Source organism: Argentina anserina, chromosome 4 (assembly GCF_933775445.1).
Source record: "Argentina anserina chromosome 4, drPotAnse1.1, whole genome shotgun sequence".
NCBI lineage: Eukaryota > Viridiplantae > Streptophyta > Magnoliopsida > Rosales > Rosaceae > Argentina > Argentina anserina.
This window is the reverse complement of record NC_065875.1, coordinates 14,270,025-14,286,165: the sequence shown is the minus strand read 5'-3', so window position 1 is coordinate 14,286,165 and position 16,141 is coordinate 14,270,025. Positions and strand designations below refer to the sequence as shown.

The 16,141-nt window shown below is 40.0% G+C and overlaps 2 protein-coding genes across 2 annotated transcripts; both read left to right on the top strand.

The window, feature by feature from the left end:
* Positions 1-4,323: 4,323 nt before the first annotated feature.
* On the top strand, positions 4,324-7,651 carry LOC126790973 (uncharacterized). Its single transcript, XM_050517363.1, has 11 exons — positions 4,324-4,563; positions 4,681-4,728; positions 4,827-4,991; positions 5,081-5,147; positions 5,270-5,334; positions 5,455-5,533; positions 5,669-5,787; positions 5,893-5,972; positions 6,724-6,793; positions 6,990-7,067; positions 7,195-7,651. Exons 1-11 carry the CDS (start codon positions 4,351-4,353, stop codon positions 7,258-7,260), a joined length of 1,050 nt encoding a protein of 349 aa, XP_050373320.1. The 5' UTR covers positions 4,324-4,350; the 3' UTR covers positions 7,261-7,651.
* A 943-nt stretch (positions 7,652-8,594) lies between these two features.
* LOC126789900 (probable ATP-dependent DNA helicase CHR12) lies at positions 8,595-15,293 on the top strand. The gene is made up of 12 exons (XM_050515976.1): positions 8,595-8,879; positions 9,141-9,297; positions 9,451-9,515; positions 9,842-10,030; positions 10,321-10,470; positions 11,037-11,393; positions 11,890-12,149; positions 12,262-12,477; positions 12,908-13,115; positions 13,193-13,346; positions 13,463-14,068; positions 14,445-15,293. Exons 1-12 carry the CDS (start codon positions 8,745-8,747, stop codon positions 15,050-15,052), a joined length of 3,105 nt encoding a protein of 1,034 aa, XP_050371933.1. The 5' UTR covers positions 8,595-8,744; the 3' UTR covers positions 15,053-15,293.
* The last annotated feature ends 848 nt before the right edge of the window (positions 15,294-16,141 follow it).

Below are 16,141 nucleotides of genomic sequence, written 5' to 3'. Positions count from 1 at the left end.
TTGGTAATCTCAATAGAACCTGTTACCATATCGACTGGCTTACTTGTCTTCCCCTCTCCATGATACAGCTCTTCAAAATATGAATTCTCCCTCTGAAGAACAGTATTAGAAGAGGTAAAATAACTCATGTCCTAAAAAAAGGTAACATCCATAGTGACATAGTACTTCTGGGTAGAGGGTTGATAGCACCGGTACCTTTTTTGATGGCCGCCGTACCCAACAAACACACATTTAACTGCCCGGACATCCAACTTAGAACGCTGATGTTGTGGAAGATGAACAAAAGCAACACAACCGAAAACACGGGCAGGAAGATTATGAAAAGAGGGTAATGAGACATGATCAGATGCAAGCACCTCATAGGGAACTTTCCCCTGAAGGAAACGAGATGGAAGACGATTAATGAGGTGGGCGGAAGTAATGACAACATCACCCCAAAGGTATTTAGGCATGTGGGCACTAAAAAGAATACACCGAGCCATATCAAGTAAATGGTGATTTTTTCTTTCAGAAACCCCATTTGCTCAGGTGTGTAAGGACACGTTGTTTGATGAACAATTCCGTGTGTGTTAAAGAACTCCTGAAAGACATGATTCACATTTTCCCCCCATTATCAGAACGAAGAACTCGAATGGTGGCATTATATTGTGTTTGGACAAAGGTATGGAAAGCACGAAGAGCGGGAAAAACCTCGTCTTTATTTTTAAGAAGAACAATCCATGAAAGACGTGTGCAATCATCAATAAATGACACAAAATATCGCATTCCTGACACAGTAGACTCTTTAGAGGGTCCCCAAACATCAGAATGAATTAATTCAAAGCGAAGAAATTATTTAGGAGAAGTACTAGGTGAATAAGTAGATCGATGACTCTTCCCCAAAACACATGTCTCACAACATAAAGAAGATTCGTCCACACTAATAAGCAAAGTAGGCATGAATTTTTTCATAACACTAAAAGAGGGATGCCCTAAGCGACGATGTCATAACCAAACTTCACTTAGCTTGTCAGAAGTGGAGAGTAAAGCGGTCCGAGACTGTCCCCGTGGTTTTTCCCCTGCGTATGTCAGATCCAGATGAAACAACCGGCCCCTCAGATACCCCTGACCAATTACCCGTCCGGTGAGAAGATCCTGAAAGAGCACATATATAGGAAAAAATGTCACAGAGCACTGAGCGTCAGCATTCAATTGGGGAACAGATATCAAATGATGAGATAAATCAGATACATAGAGTACATTGTGAAGCTCTATGGTTGGAGTAATACGAATGGACCATGTCCCTAACACGGGGAATGCCTCACCATTAGCATTAGTAACATATGGTACAGGTGGAGTGGACAATACGGTAAAATAAGATTTGTCATAAGTCATATGATCAGATGCACCAGAATCAATAATCCATGTATCAAAACCAACAAAGTTAGAAATATTTAAAACTATACCAATTTGACCACGGCCAACGATGGAGGCTGTAGGTGCTCCTCCAGCAGTATGATGATCATGCCCAACCAGACCATAGATATCTGGTTCTGGAACTAATTGAAGAGCTTCTTTAGTTTGAGGACGATAATTAGGCCTTTTAGGCCTAAGGTGTGGATACAATTTCCAACAGGTTGCACGAGCATGATTAGTATCTTGGCAATAAGAGCAGGGAGGCCGGGGCTGATTCCCGAAGCCTGGTGGTGGTCCTTGTCGATGAAGGGGAGCGAAAGTTGCTTGCGGAAGCGGTGGTGCCGAAGATCGAGCATGAACAGTGAGACTGGAAACGACCGCCGGTGCCTGAAGAATACTCTCATGCTGAGATTCATCCTTTCAGATATAGGTGAAAGCGGTGAGTAGGCTAGGTGGTTCGGTCATTCGGAGCAATTCGCCTTTTGCGCTGGTATGCTTTGCATCAAGACCTTTCAGGAAATGGTGAACTCGTTCAAGCTCCTTCTCCTTTTGATACCAAACAATGTCCTCTTGATTTTTGATCATGCAAGGACGTTTCACATCAATCTCAGCCCAAATATTCTTTAGTTTGGTGAAATAGTGCGCCACCGGTTGCCCATCCTGGTGTATTGCCAAAGCTGTGCACATTAACTCATGAACCTGTATGAAATCAGAGTCATTAGTATATAAGCCGGCCAATGTCTCCCATATTGCATGCGCAGTGGCACATGCTTCTACCAGATCAACTATCTCATCATTCATAGTTTTCCACAAAACGGACATGACAAGACCATCATCGTCGTCCCATTTAGTGTAGGCAACAATATCCTCAGGACTAGGAGCCTTAGTGACGCTGGTGACATGTCCCATATTATGCATGCCTCGAAGATGAGCAGCCATAAGTCGTTTCCATTTACGAAAATTGGTTCCGTTGAGTTTGGCGCCCCAAAATGAACCACTGTCAGAACTTTAACAGTACTTTGAAGGTTGGAACATCAGGGAGCTGAGAACCCTCCGTTTCACGTCCGGAACCCATTGAAAAATAAACAATGTAAAAATCAGGGATTAGACAGCAAAAAAACCACAAAAAATGGAGAAGAATCTGTCGCCGGTGCACTTGCACTGATGGTGAGTATGCACTGACAACAAAAATGGCTACTGATTCTTGCTGGACCGGGTCGGGCCGAGTGGACCGGGTCGGGCGAGTAAACTGGGTCGGGCGAGTGGACCGGGTTGTGCAATCCGGGTCGGAGAGGCCGAAAAAGCGGGTCTTGAACACACCAACGGCGAGGTCTTTGCTGATCGGGCAGGCGTTGGAGCTGCGAGCTCCACCGAGAGCGGTGACGCGGCGTTGGCCGGGAGAAGGTGCGCCGGTGTAGTTGCCGGTCGGCAAAAGCTTCGGGCAAGAGGAGAAACGTGGCGGTCGGCAGATGGCCGCTGTCCGGAGAAGCTTCGGGTAAGAGGGGGACGGCGAGGTCTGCTGCTTCAACCGACCTGGAGAGGGGAACGCCGACCTGGAGCTAGTCCCTGCCTGCCCGAAAAAGAAACCCAGAAAAAGAAAGAAACAGAGCCAATGTTTGCTCTGATACCAACTTGAAACAATTGATTATTGCTTGATGAATTCATACACAAGTTCTACTTGATTATATAGGCTAATTTTACCACTATTCTACCACTAATTACTCCGTAATTCACGGAGAGAATCACGGGCCGTGATTTTCGGCCGAATTCACGCCGACAAAACCCTCACTTTCTAAAACTTAATTTCACTGAAGACATTCATCTTTCTTTTATATATTTTAATTATATATATTTATTTTCTGTTCAAATGGCTTATATCATTTACCAATTCATGGGAATAAATGTCACATTCCATCAGAAAATAAGAATAGGTGAAAGGCTTCCTGAATTTATAGTCCTAGGTTTTTCGAGGTTATCAATTCATTAGTATTTAGAATGCGACAAGCTAAAACTCTAATTCAATATGAGTAACCCAGTCCAAGCTCCTACAAACCAGAAGATGTTCATTACCATTGAGGCCTTCAGGATGTTAGGGATTACATACGTTCTAATATAAAGAGAATGCTCTTGAAGTAGATAACGAAATGAGAGATTGATCTATACTTCAAATTACTATAAGAATAAAGCCAGTTATAGTTAACTGATGATTCGTATTTTTGAATCCAATGGCAATGTCCTTATTTTCCATCAGCAGAACTATCAAGCGTTTGAGCAACCTACGAATCGAGAGCAACATAAGTCAACTCTTATCGGTTGTAACCCAACAACTCCAGAGAAATACTTTGAAGGAAGATGTCATCTGCATTCATGGGAAAGTTACCAGCTACCACGAATCAGGACAAAAAGTGAAAGAGGTAACAACTTAACAGCAATCTGTGACAAAGTAAATGTGCAAGTAACAATTGTCTATTTCAATATAAAAGTTGCTATAGTTATATGAGTTCCGTATAAATAAATATAAATTGAGGCTGCACTGGCTGCAGGTAAGACAATGAAGCAGCAACAAGTTTGTCAATTGAGGAACCGAACCATCTGGTCATCTGGAGAGATAATAGGGTTAGATGAACTCAGCTGTGTGTGCCTTCATCCAATGTAAAACTACTAGGACCAAAGTCGCATACCATGAATCAATGTAAAAGACTCGGTATTATTATGATTGTTTTCATTAATAGAATCATTGTGACATTACATGATTTCAGCATTGCTGACCCTAACACTAGTATTAAACCGTACATGGGCAGGGTTATATTAGGAATTTGAGAAGAGGTGTGCTGGTGTGGAGCAAAAGTGAAATTTGTATGCACGATTCTAGGCCTGCCGAGGTCAATACTGTTTCTTGGTTTGGGCAAAAACCCTGCAATCCCAAAACCCTGTGAAGTGTAAACATACACAGAAATGGGCAAAAAGACCAAGATAACCGAACCGGAAATCAACTCCGACGACGCCATTCTTAACGGCGACTCCCACAACAAACCCAAGAAGAAGAAGAAGAAGCTCAAGAACAAGAAACCCAGAGACGAAACAGCCCCCGCCGTGATTCCCACCGTCACCGTCGCCATCGCCGGCTCCATCATCCACAACGCTCAGTCCATCGAACTCGCCACTCGTGTACTTCCCCTCACTCTCTCTCTCTCTCTCTCTCTCTCTCTCTCTCTCTCTCTCTTCCTCCTCTAATCCCTTCCTTCACTTCCTCTCCATTTCTCTAATCCATTTCTTTCTTCTCAGCTCGCCGGCCAGATTGCTCGCGCCGTCACGATTTTCCGAGTTGATGAGGTCTTGGTTTCACTACTTCTTCTTTGGCTCTTAGGGTTTGTAAAGCCAGATATGATTTGGTTGTATGAATTGGACTAATGGTGTGATTGTGTGAACAGGTGGTGGTGTTTGATAGTAACGGCGAGACTGGCCCGCCGGAAGCTAATGAGTCTAATGAGAATGAGAGCGGGGCGGCTTTTCTTATACGAATCCTGAGGTACCTTGAGACGCCGCAGTATCTGCGAAAAGCTCTGTTTCGAATGCATAATAGCTTGAGATTTGTGGTGAGGTTTTTGCAATGTCGTGTGTTTTGTGGTGTGGAGTGTGAGCATTTTTGGTGTTGTTTGATGAGTTTTGGAGTTTGGTTTTGTAGGGTTTGTTGCCTCCGCTTGATGCGCCGCATCATCTGCGTAGGCACGAATGGGGTGCATTTCGGGAAGGTACATTTGTAATGGCTGGAAATTAGAGTTTTGATGTTAATGAACTTACGGTTTGGCTTTAGTAGCTTGTTTGCTGTTTGGAATTGCGGACAAGTTTTGATATGTGTTCTATTTATACATAGGTGTCACGCTGAAGGAAAGATCTCCAGATGGTGTTGGGACGCTAGTTGATGTGGGCTTGAGCAAGGTACTCTTATTGTCTAGTTTTGCTATTCTGTCACGAGTTAGTGCCGGTTACCTTTATTTTCTTCTTTGTTTTTCTGAATCTTGGGGTTGGCGATTAATTGGTCTTATGAACAATATGCAGAATGTCGTTGTTGATCAAGTACTTGATCCTGGAACAAGAGTCACTGTGGCTATGGGAGACAGTTGGAATTTGGATGCTGGTATTGAATTTTGTCCTTCTGAATTCGTTTGCTCATAGCGTATTCCTTTCTCAACTTTTAGTGAATGTTTCTGTTCATCTTTCAGTATGAATCTTAATTAAATGATGTTTTTTTCTCCGTATGGCAATTGTCTAGATATATCACGGCAAGTTATATCATCATCCAAGCCAAGGGAAGAAGGAGGGATGTATTGGGGGTACAAAGTGCGCTATGCTTCCAATATCACTTCAGTAATGACTGAATGTCCATACGAGGTATCCATACATTGACTCTAAGCCTCTAGTTGCCTTATCTTTCATATTGTCTCTCCAATCATTCAGCTATGATCTTCTTCACCAACTTCTATTTTTCAATCACAGGGTGGCTATGATCATTTGATCGGAACCTCAGAGCATGGTCAGATTATCAGTTCTTCTGATCTCATTATACCTACGTTCAGGTACTAACTATTAATTGATAAGATTGTTGTTTATCAATTAATAGTTTTTTACTTGATAAACTACTGTGGGTGGCTGGTCTTTGCCAGATGCCTACTGTGTTCATTAACTAGATTTGGTAAGTTATAGGGAAACTCTTGATGTCTCTGGGATGGGTAACCTCTTTCTCCATCAACCTCTGATTTTGTTTAGAGCATATGTGAAAAATTGGTCTGAGCTCCCCTTTAACATCCTGCTAAAGGTGTTGTGGCAATTGAAATGTCTGAGTTTGAGAAATTATGAAACTGAACAATGCCATATGTTTTGTTCAATTTTCTGTATCTCTTTGCAACTGAAGGGACTAACTGGTAATAGTTACATCAGACACTCTTATCTCCCTCTCCATCAGGCTTTCGCCAGTTGCGTAAAGTTTGTTAAATTGCCCCTCGTAGCTTTCTCAAAGATTTGATGCAACCATACCATCTCTTTTTCATATCGCATTAAGAAAATTATTTCTATGTGTTATATAAATAATATAAAGATGCATTAAAGCCTGAAACTGCAAAGGGTGTAGGCATTTTGTCAATGTTTTAGTTTACAATTGGTTGCTCTGATTCTGTTCAAAGTGACCATGGACCCACTAGTATCAATGTATCAGTTCTGTTAGATATTCCATCTTTAAGAACAATAAGATAATGTGTAGTTATACAAATAGAGATATTGTACCTGCTTGTCCATTTATACCTGTTATTTGACTGAATGAAAACTTATCAGGCATCTATTGATTGCTTTTGGTGGACTTGCTGGGTTGGAAGAGAGCATTGAAGAGGATCATAACTTAAAGGTATGGTTGCTTAGGAATCTAGGTTAGGACGTGTTTAGGCAGGTGCAGGCCTTTGCTTCCTGTAGTGCTAAAATTTGGTTAGAAGCTCTGTGAACCATTTTATCTTGGAAGCATTTGCTTGATGAGTTATAGTAGTTCGCTTTATTGAAGTAAAAAGGTAGAAAGGAAAATATATTTGATACTTTTGTTGACACAGGCAAAGAATGTCCGGGAGGTGTTTGATATATATTTAAACACATGTCCACATCAGGGGAGTCGAACAATACGAACAGAGGTACTTTCAGTAAATCATTTTCCTTTGCATTTCTACTTGGGGAAGTTATTTTGACACTCCATATTTATCAACAGAAGTAGAGTGCCCCAATTGTTAGTTATTGCTTAATTTGCGTCTTCATGAACAGGAAGCTATCTTAATCTCACTTCAGTATTTCCAAGAACCAATCAACAGAGCACTGCAGAGAAGTTAGTCCACAATTAGAATCAAGATCTTAGTCCTTTTGCTGCAAATAGTGTCAGGATAGCAAGGTTTGTGACAGAAGATCAGCACCTTTTGGTCATCATTTTTCTGTTTCCAGCTGGTTCATCTCGAAGTTATGTGTTTTAGCTAACCTGCAAGGATGAGACTCATTTGCAAGCCTTTTCTTCTTGGAAGATAAACATATAGTCAAATACTTGTGCTAACCCATGTTTATATCGATTAATCATGTATTAATTCGAGGTGTTGGGTTGGTTCACTTGGTTGAGCTGAGTAGTGATTCTAATTTTTATAATTTTTTTGGTCTGGGCTTATTGTTTAATTGTTGTAAACTTGTACAATACTCTTATATTTGGAATCGAAGTGATCAGACATTTTCGACAGTGTCAGTTAATTCTGAATTACTGTATGTGTTTTTGTTGGTAGTACCCAAGGGAGTAGTTATTAGCTCTAAATTTTGTTCTAATATAACATTACCCTCGAGAGTTTTTGACAATAAAAAATACATTTCCCAAAGTGATGTATTGATACCGGGTGGTCGTTCAATAGCTGAAAGCTTGAAATTGTCGGTGCTAATATTTTGAATTTTGTGGTTACGTTTTAGCAACTAAAACGCATTGACATTCTAATATCAAGCGAGCTTACAAACGCATTGACATTCACGTCAAAACACAGAATCTGATTATGAGAGAAAACTACAACCAGGGGTGGTGCTATCATTTAGAGGAGTACAAGGTTTAGTTCGGTGTCAGCGTCTCCTACACCGCGGCACAACTAAAATTTCAGGGTTGTAGCAGTGATTGTACCCTAAGAAATTGGAGTCTAGCTTGGGCTCATTGCTCCCTGATTTTTTGGGTCCAGTTGAGACATGTATTGAAGGCAAATCTGTCACCTTGAAGAAGCTGGGTTCTCTGCTCTGCAGTAGGAAAAGCAGGAGAAGCGTAGAAGTAATGAGTTTATCTGTTTATGAGTTTGATCTATGTACTTATTCCTTTCTATAGACACTTGGTTAGCAACACGTTTAATCCCCCCCTTTTTTTTTTCCCTACAAGAGAATGTAGTTCATACCCAAATTTGTACCCAAAACATTGTATTATCATTTTGTAATGGCGTTACTCTGGAGTCTGGAGTCTACAGTCGTAGAGAGTGGAGAGCACCCAAGGGCAAATAGAGGGGTAAGTCGGTCAATACACCAAAGAAAACAAAGCCGTGTTTGGGCACACCACCAATATAAACCAACAAAAAGCCCCAGAGGGACAAAAAGGCCGAGCGCCGAAGGTTAAAACGAACCAAACCCTCATTCAGCTTCGATCAACAGACAGAGAGAGAGAGAGAGAGAGAGAAGTGTTTGTCAAGCAGCACCCCAACGTTTTTAATTTCTTTTCTCCCAAATCCAATTTTATTAAAAGAAAAAAGAAAAAAAGAACAAACTTAGTTTGGTTTAGAGGGGGGAGTTCCTCTCCCGCCAAGGTTGTAATGGCTCAGGTGGAGAGCCTGGACCTCATTACCAAGACCAAGTCTCTGATCTCCGCCCTCAACCTCGTCTCCCGTGATATCCCTCTCCCTCCTCACCTCTTCGACCTCGTTTCATCCATCTCCCAATCTTCCCAGGTCTGTGTTTTCTGTCGATTTCTGTTTGATTTCTGTGTTTTCGGTTGTGGTTTTTGGTTTCCCAGGTGGGTTTTTGGTTCTGCTTCGTGGGTTCTTGTCAATTTTGGATCTTGGGTTGCTTTCGGTTTTGGGGTCGAGATTTGTGCTTTTTGTGTTTTTTACAGTTCAATTTTTTTGTTGTGTATGTAAAGTTGATTGCTTGTGAAGTTGATTGTTTGGTTGTGGATAAAGTGTTGATCTTGAGATGTGTGTGTGTTGCAGGATGGAGGTGGTGATTGTGGAGGGGATGATTTGTTGGGAGAGCTTAGGGATGCGGTTTTGAACCAGCGGCATAAGTGCAATTCGGGTGTTGGATTGATTGACTCTGGGGAGAAGCGTTTTCGGGGCCGCCTTCAGAATAGACTGGCCCAGCTTGAAGGTCACTACATTTTTTTTTTTCGCAAATTTTATGAGTCCAGTGTGTTAATGTGTTGGTGGAGCGGTTGGATAGTACTATTGATAGGGGTCATGGTGTTATTATGTTCTAAAAGGGTGAAGCGTACTTGCTCACTAATGATTTTTTGGGTATCAGAGTTACCTTCAAGTAGAGGCGAGGACCTGCAGACCAAGTGCTTGCTTGAATTCTATGGGCTAAAGGTAAACTTGAAATGTTGAAATTGTTTGTGTTAAGTAGTAATACTGTGGAGGAGTTTTAATCTCAATTTTAAATGACTTGTCTTTCTTTTCATAATATGATACTGCTCTTTCATTCATTGAATGAGAAAGTTTAGGAGGTATGTTTTTTTTTTGTGGTAGGCTCAATTTTTTCTTTTGTTATCTTGATTCATATAGCACAAGGAGTTCTTAGTGCGATTTATATTCAGAAGTTTTCGTGTATATGAAACTCTTTTCCTGTTAATTTCTTTCTGGTATTGATGGATGACATGCATTATCCTGCTTGGCAATGACTTTTTTTTCATCAGCTTGCAGAATTGCAAAACAAGGTGCGTTCTGATGTGAGTTCAGAATACTGGCTCCAGATGGGTTGTGCGTCTCCTGACAAAACATTGTTTGACTGGGGACGGATGCGGTTGCCTCGTCCACTCTATGGTGTTGGAGATGCTTTTGCTGTGGAGGCTGACGATCAGTTCAGGAAGAAACGTGATGCTGAGGTCATATACTAATACTTGCATTACTCATTTGAATCTGATACTTAAAAACAACATGATAATCTTTTACTGTTGTAGATCGTCAAATTATATGTAAAGGGATGCTCAAATTGTTTTTTTTTTGCCCTACAGACAGTTCGATTGGTTCATTGAGTTAATTCGATATATAAGAAAACAATTATAAACTCTGTAAAACATATCACAAACAACTTTTGTATTTGGAAATGATGATCATTGCAATGTGGAAAATGTCAAAGTGAAATGTTCTGATATTGTAACATACACTGGTGCAGAGGCTCTTAAGGTTACAAGTGGAGGAGAAGAATAATATTGAGACTAGAAAAAGGAAATTTTTCGCAGAAGTGCTTAATGGTGTTCGTGAATACCAATTGCAAATTCAGGCTTCTATGGCTCGTCGAAAACGGAGGAATGATTTTGTCCAGGTATGCTTATTCAACTTTGTTATTTCTCTTTCCCGATGGTTATATAAATGGATGGGATATTGGAAAATTTCTGAAACCTAATGAAACATATTGGTAGGAAATATGACTATGATAATTTCTTAACAGTGGTATAATACATGAATTGGTGACAAATTTCATTAGAATTCTATGTGCTTGTTCGGGAAGAATCTAGGATTTACCCCCATCTCATATGCCACAATTTCCTACTCACTATTTAGACTGAATTTTATGCCACCAACCTTAAACATCAAACATGATGGCTGATATATAGTTTGACCAAAAAAAAAGATGGTTGATCTATAGAAGATAGAATAATGTTGTCATCTCTCAACTCATCATATTTTCAAAAACTGGAATGTTCTGCACTATAAAAGTTTGAATCCAGTTCATAGGAATTATGGTTATCATTTGGGTTATTAATCAAAGTAAAGTTTAGATTATTGTTACTGGATAAAGATTTGAACGAAAGTAAAGTCTAGATTATTGATACTACATCTGGTGAAAGAATCTGTTAAATGTATTTCTCTCTGTTTTTTTCCTTACAGGGGTGGCATGCAAAGCAAAAACAACGTGCTACACGAGCTGAGAAATTGAGGTTCCAAGCCTTGAAGTCAGATGACCAGGAAGCGTACATGAGAATGGTAAAGGAGAGCAAGAATGAGAGGTTGACATTACTCCTTGAAGAAACAAATAAACTCCTAGTCAATTTGGGAGCTGCAGTTCAACGTCAGAAAGATGCTAAGCAGACAGAGGGCATTGAACCCTTAAAAGACTCAGAAGGTGAATTGACCGAGTTAGAAGAGGATTTGGACATCATTGAATCTGATCGCAATGATGATAGTAGTGACTTGCTTAAAGGTCAGCGGCAATATAACTCAGCCATCCATTCTATCCAGGAACAGGTAAGAAAGAAAGCAATATTTCTGCTTCTTTTGATTATCTTTGTTAATTTTTATCTACAAATGCCAGTTTCCAGTTGAACCTATGTGATATATATAATAGGTATATCTATTTATATCAATTATGTTTTGAATTGCATTGCACCTTCATACCTTGAAATTAGGCAGCTTTGCACAGAATTAGATCACAGTCTTTCATCAAACTGATCAGTGAGAGTGCTAATGTTAATCAAATGAGCACAATACATCATGTGGACTTTCCTCGCTTGACTTTGACCTTCGTGGTCTCAAGTATGCAAGTTAGAACTTGGATACACATTTGCTGGCTGATTAAGGGCCAAAAACAAAAATCTGTCTGGAGCATTTTGATGGTGTTCTAGTTGCTGAATTTCATGTAGTTCTACATTTTATTGTAGATGTTTAGAGCTAATCAGTTATGGTGCTAAAATTGCTTTGGTCCTTTGGTTCAGAGATCTTACTAAATGTTGAATTTCAACAGGTAACTGAGCAACCTTCTATGCTTGAAGGTGGAGAGTTAAGGTCGTACCAGTTAGAGGGTCTACAATGGATGCTCTCCTTATTCAATAACAATCTGAACGGTATATTGGCTGATGAGATGGGATTGGGTAAAACTATACAAACCATTTCATTAATTGCTTATCTCATTGAAAACAAGGGTGTCACTGGGCCCCACTTGATAGTGGCTCCAAAGGCTGTATTACCAAATTGGGTTACTGAATTTGCAGTATGGGCTCCTAGGTACGTGTGAAGCATCTTTATTTTCAAGTATACGTGAAAATAGTTATGTGTATGCAACTATGCATTCAACATGGACAGTTTGTTTAAAGATCATTCATGTATTTTTTACCAGTATTAAGGCCGTTCTTTATGACGGGCGCCAAGAGGAAAGAAAGGCAATGAAGGAAGAATTGTCGGGGGAAGGTAAATTTAATGTGTTGATCACACATTATGACCTTATCATGAGGGATAAACAATTTTTGAGAAAGATTAGCTGGGCTTACCTGATCGTTGATGAAGGGCATCGTTTGAAGAATTCTGAGTGTGCTCTTGCTATCACACTTGCAGGGTATGTTGCTACTGGAAATAGAGGCCTAATACTAATTGATGCTATCATGTGAAATTTTAGTTTTTACTGAAAACATAAAAATATAATTTTGTGTGTTAGTTTAACAAGGTCTTACTGTATTGAATGTAGAGTTCTAGTTTGCATCAAAATTAAATGCAATTTATCATCACCTTTTCATACTTGTTCAAACGACTACTTAATGTCGAATATGTAAATATATTTGATAATAATTTTTAAAATGCTTCCTATTGGACTTTTGCAGCTTTGACACGTGACATATTGGCACATATGAATATATAAATTAGTCTATGTTCCAAAAATTGTTCTTATTACGTTGTATGTTCAAAAGGTTAATTAATGTTGAATATTCAAATTTATTTGATAACGATTATTGAAACGCTTCTTTAATTGGGTATTGGCTCATATGCAGCTATGACATGAGACGTAGACTTCTATTGACTGGTACACCGATACAGAATAGCTTGCAGGAGTTGTGGTCCCTACTCAATTTTCTTCTCCCACACATTTTTAATTCAGTTCAGAATTTTGAGGAATGGTTCAATGCACCTTTTGCGGATCGGGGTGATATGGCTCTTACCGAGGAAGAACAGCTATTGATCATTCGACGTCTACATCATGTGGGTATTGGTCCTAGTTTGTGTTAATTTATGCCCTTCCAGACTGTTGTTCTGATCAAGTTTCTTTCATGTTTTAGGTCATAAGGCCATTCATATTGAGGAGGAAAAAAGATGAGGTTGAAAAATTCCTTCCTGGAAAATCCCAAGTTATACTGAAATGCGACATGTCATCATGGCAGAAAGTATATTATCGACAAGTTACAGATGTGGGCAGGGTTGGGCTAGATAATGGTTTGTATCACTCTTGCCATAATCTTCTTCTAAATAGTTTGTTATACAAAACAGAAGATGACAATACAAAGACTTGCCGAGTTTACTAAAAATTTACTGATAAAATTTGATTTTAGGTTCGGGGAAGTCAAAGAGCTTGCAGAACCTAACCATGCAGCTCCGTAAGTGTTGTAACCACCCGTACCTTTTTGTCATGGGAGATTATAACATCTGGCGTCAGGAGGAGATTGTAAGAGCATCAGGAAAATTTGAACTGCTTGATCGTCTGCTCCCAAAACTCCAAAAAGCGGGGCACAGAGTCTTGCTTTTCTCACAAATGACTCGCCTGATGGACATTCTTGAAATTTATCTGCAGCTTCACCATTTCCAGTATCTTCGATTGGATGGTTCAACAAAAACAGAGGAAAGAGGGACTCTGCTAAAGAGATTCAATGCCCCAGACTCACCTTACTTCATGTTTCTCTTGAGCACTCGTGCTGGAGGTCTTGGTTTGAACTTGCAATCCGCAGATACAGTTATAATTTTTGATAGTGATTGGAATCCTCAGATGGACCAACAGGCAGAGGATCGAGCCCATCGTATAGGTCAAAAGAAAGAAGTCAGGGTATTTGTGTTGGTTAGTGTTGGATCCATTGAAGAAGTAATTTTAGAGCGTGCTAAGCAGAAGATGGGCATAGATGCCAAGGTGATCCAGGCCGGACTGTTCAATACAACTTCCACAGGTTTGTACTTTTTACCCTGCAAAATATCTGTTACACTGCCAATTCTTCAAGTAGGAAAGAACTAGGTGTTTATTCATTGCTTCATTGCAACAGCGTTGGCTCATTGAATTAAACCTGAGAGAATTAGTGTGCCTGTACATGGTCTCCCATATGTATATAATTGTAGTTTTTCTTACATTGCTTCTGTTCCATATCATATCAACAATATAGACAATAGAAATATACTAGAAGAGCGCCATATTAGGTCAAAGCATTTCTTGTTTCAGCCACAGTAAAACATCACAGTGCTGCATTTGTAAGTTCAATTGAACGAATGAATTAACTTTCCTCATGACAGGGCTATATCCTATCTAAAGACGTGTTTCTTGTTTTGCAGCTCAGGACAGAAGAGATATGTTGGAGGAAATCATGCGGAAGGGTACAAGTTCACTTGGCACAGATGTGCCAAGCGAGAGAGAAATCAACCGCCTTGCTGCTAGATCAGATGACGAGTTCCGGATGTTTGAGAAAATGGATGCAGAGAGAAGGCAAAAGGAGAATTACAGATCTCGCCTTATGGAAGAGCATGAGGTTCCTGAGTGGGCATATTCGGCACCTGATAAGGTTACAGCTTCTAAAGGATTTGATTATAGCAACATCTCAGGAAAGCGGCCAAGAAAGGAGGTACGTTCTTATGCTGATGGCCTTAGTGATTTACAGTTTATGAAAGCTGTAGAAAGTGGGCAAGATGTGCCAATGTTTTCCAGCAAAGGAAAGAAAAGAAGTCATTTTCCATCTAAGAGAAGTGTTGTACCTTTGATTGAAGATGTGGCTCTGGTCACTGAAGATACATATAGTAGTGTGACGCCACCTTCAAAGAGACACAAGTCTGAAGGACCAAATATAGTGAAACACGGAAGTCATGCAGGAGTGTTCAAAATAACTAGAAAGAAGAGATCAAATTCATCCTCCGACAGTAAATGCAAGAGTTTCAATGGAAGATGAATTGGACGAGATTGATTAAGTTGACCCGTTAAATACCCGAGCCTCGCTGTAGCTGCTGACATTGTACATGGGTTTAGAGCAGTAAACAACCATCAGCTAACATTTTATGACCTTGTAATTTTGTGTCCTGCCTGATGCCAGTATAACATCTACGCATTATGGTTCTTTGTATTCTCACTGGTCCGATCATCAGCTGCAACATGAACTCATTCAAAATTATCAAAAGAACCTTCCTTTCTCATTTATGGTAGCGTGTTGACTCGTAGGAAATACATTGTTCTGGTTTGCATAGGAAACACTTCTGTCAATAGAGATTTATATATTTTGTTGTATTGATATGGTTTGCAGTAGCAGTAATAAATACCATCAGTTCTCCAGCGATGCTTAATTTGTTTTATGATGCATCTTTAAAAGGCAATCCACATAACAGCAGTGTGGTGGACATTGCTCGATAGCATTACCATGTTCTTATAACCTGAATTATAAATTTTTGGTTACAAACGGAGACGAAGAGTCCCAAACTAGAAGGGAAAAAAGAGACTAAAGACGAACCAGTCCTTTTTTATTTTTTGGAGTAAACTCACGGTATCCCAAAGGCTTCCAAGGACTAATCCGCCGGGGGAGGTTTTCCTACGGGGCATTGCAGCCTTTCCCTGGCCACTTTTGACAGTTTCGTGAATCAAACCTAGGTTGGGGAGCACACCCAACTAGGCAAGATCCACTACACTACCTTGCAGTGGTTAGAGGAACCAGTCCTTAGCAACAGCGCAAAATCATCAAGATATGCATTAGCTGCATGCAGAGGATTAGAAAAGCTGATAAGACCCAAGTAATTAGTGATGCTGCACTTAACAAAGCCATCAGCTGTCATATTATACTATCCAAAGACGTGAGAAAATGCTTCACATCATGGCCATAAAGTTTCTGCAAGGAGAGGAAAGTCATCACCTTGCATTCGTTGCAGCAAGATTGTCGAATAAGATACAATTTCAAAACAAAACACGTAAAATCTGCAATGTTTAGCTTAAAGCTTGTCGCCGTGTCGGGTCATGTTAAACACGAATGAACCTGGTAGGTAGTTTTATTTGA